General features: G+C 69.5%; 1 protein-coding gene across 1 annotated transcript in view; it reads right to left on the reverse strand.

The window, feature by feature from the left end:
* Window positions 1-234, reverse strand: part of RNF149 (ring finger protein 149) — a 16,782-nt gene extending 16,548 nt beyond the window's left edge. Inside the window, exon 1 of the mRNA XM_008946650.1 lies at window positions 129-234. Within this exon, the coding sequence (XP_008944898.1) occupies window positions 129-234 (106 nt within the window). The remainder of the gene's footprint in view (window positions 1-128) is intronic.
* Window positions 235-275: the final 41 nt, after the last annotated feature.

The raw sequence follows: 275 nt of genomic DNA on the forward strand, positions 1-275 counted from the left end.
CCCGCGGCGGCAGCCGCTCTGCCAGAGGGTACGAAGCAAAAAGGTGGCTCCAGACGAACCCGTGCCCCCAGTGCCCCCTTCCCCCGCAGCCTGCTACCCGGCTGCCCGCTTCGGCGGCTCCGCCGCACCTTCCCCAGACACCCGGGCTGCAGCTTGGCAGAGCGACGACGGCCCCAGCGTTCCCCCAGCGCGGTTAAAAGGAAGAGGGAAACGACCCCCAGCTCTCGGCTCCATCTTTAGGGGGGTTTCTGCGCCCTCCACCTCCCACCATGCCC

Source organism: Merops nubicus, unplaced genomic scaffold (assembly GCF_000691845.1).
Source record: "Merops nubicus isolate BGI_N331 unplaced genomic scaffold, ASM69184v1 scaffold43508, whole genome shotgun sequence".
Lineage (NCBI taxonomy): Eukaryota > Metazoa > Chordata > Aves > Coraciiformes > Meropidae > Merops > Merops nubicus.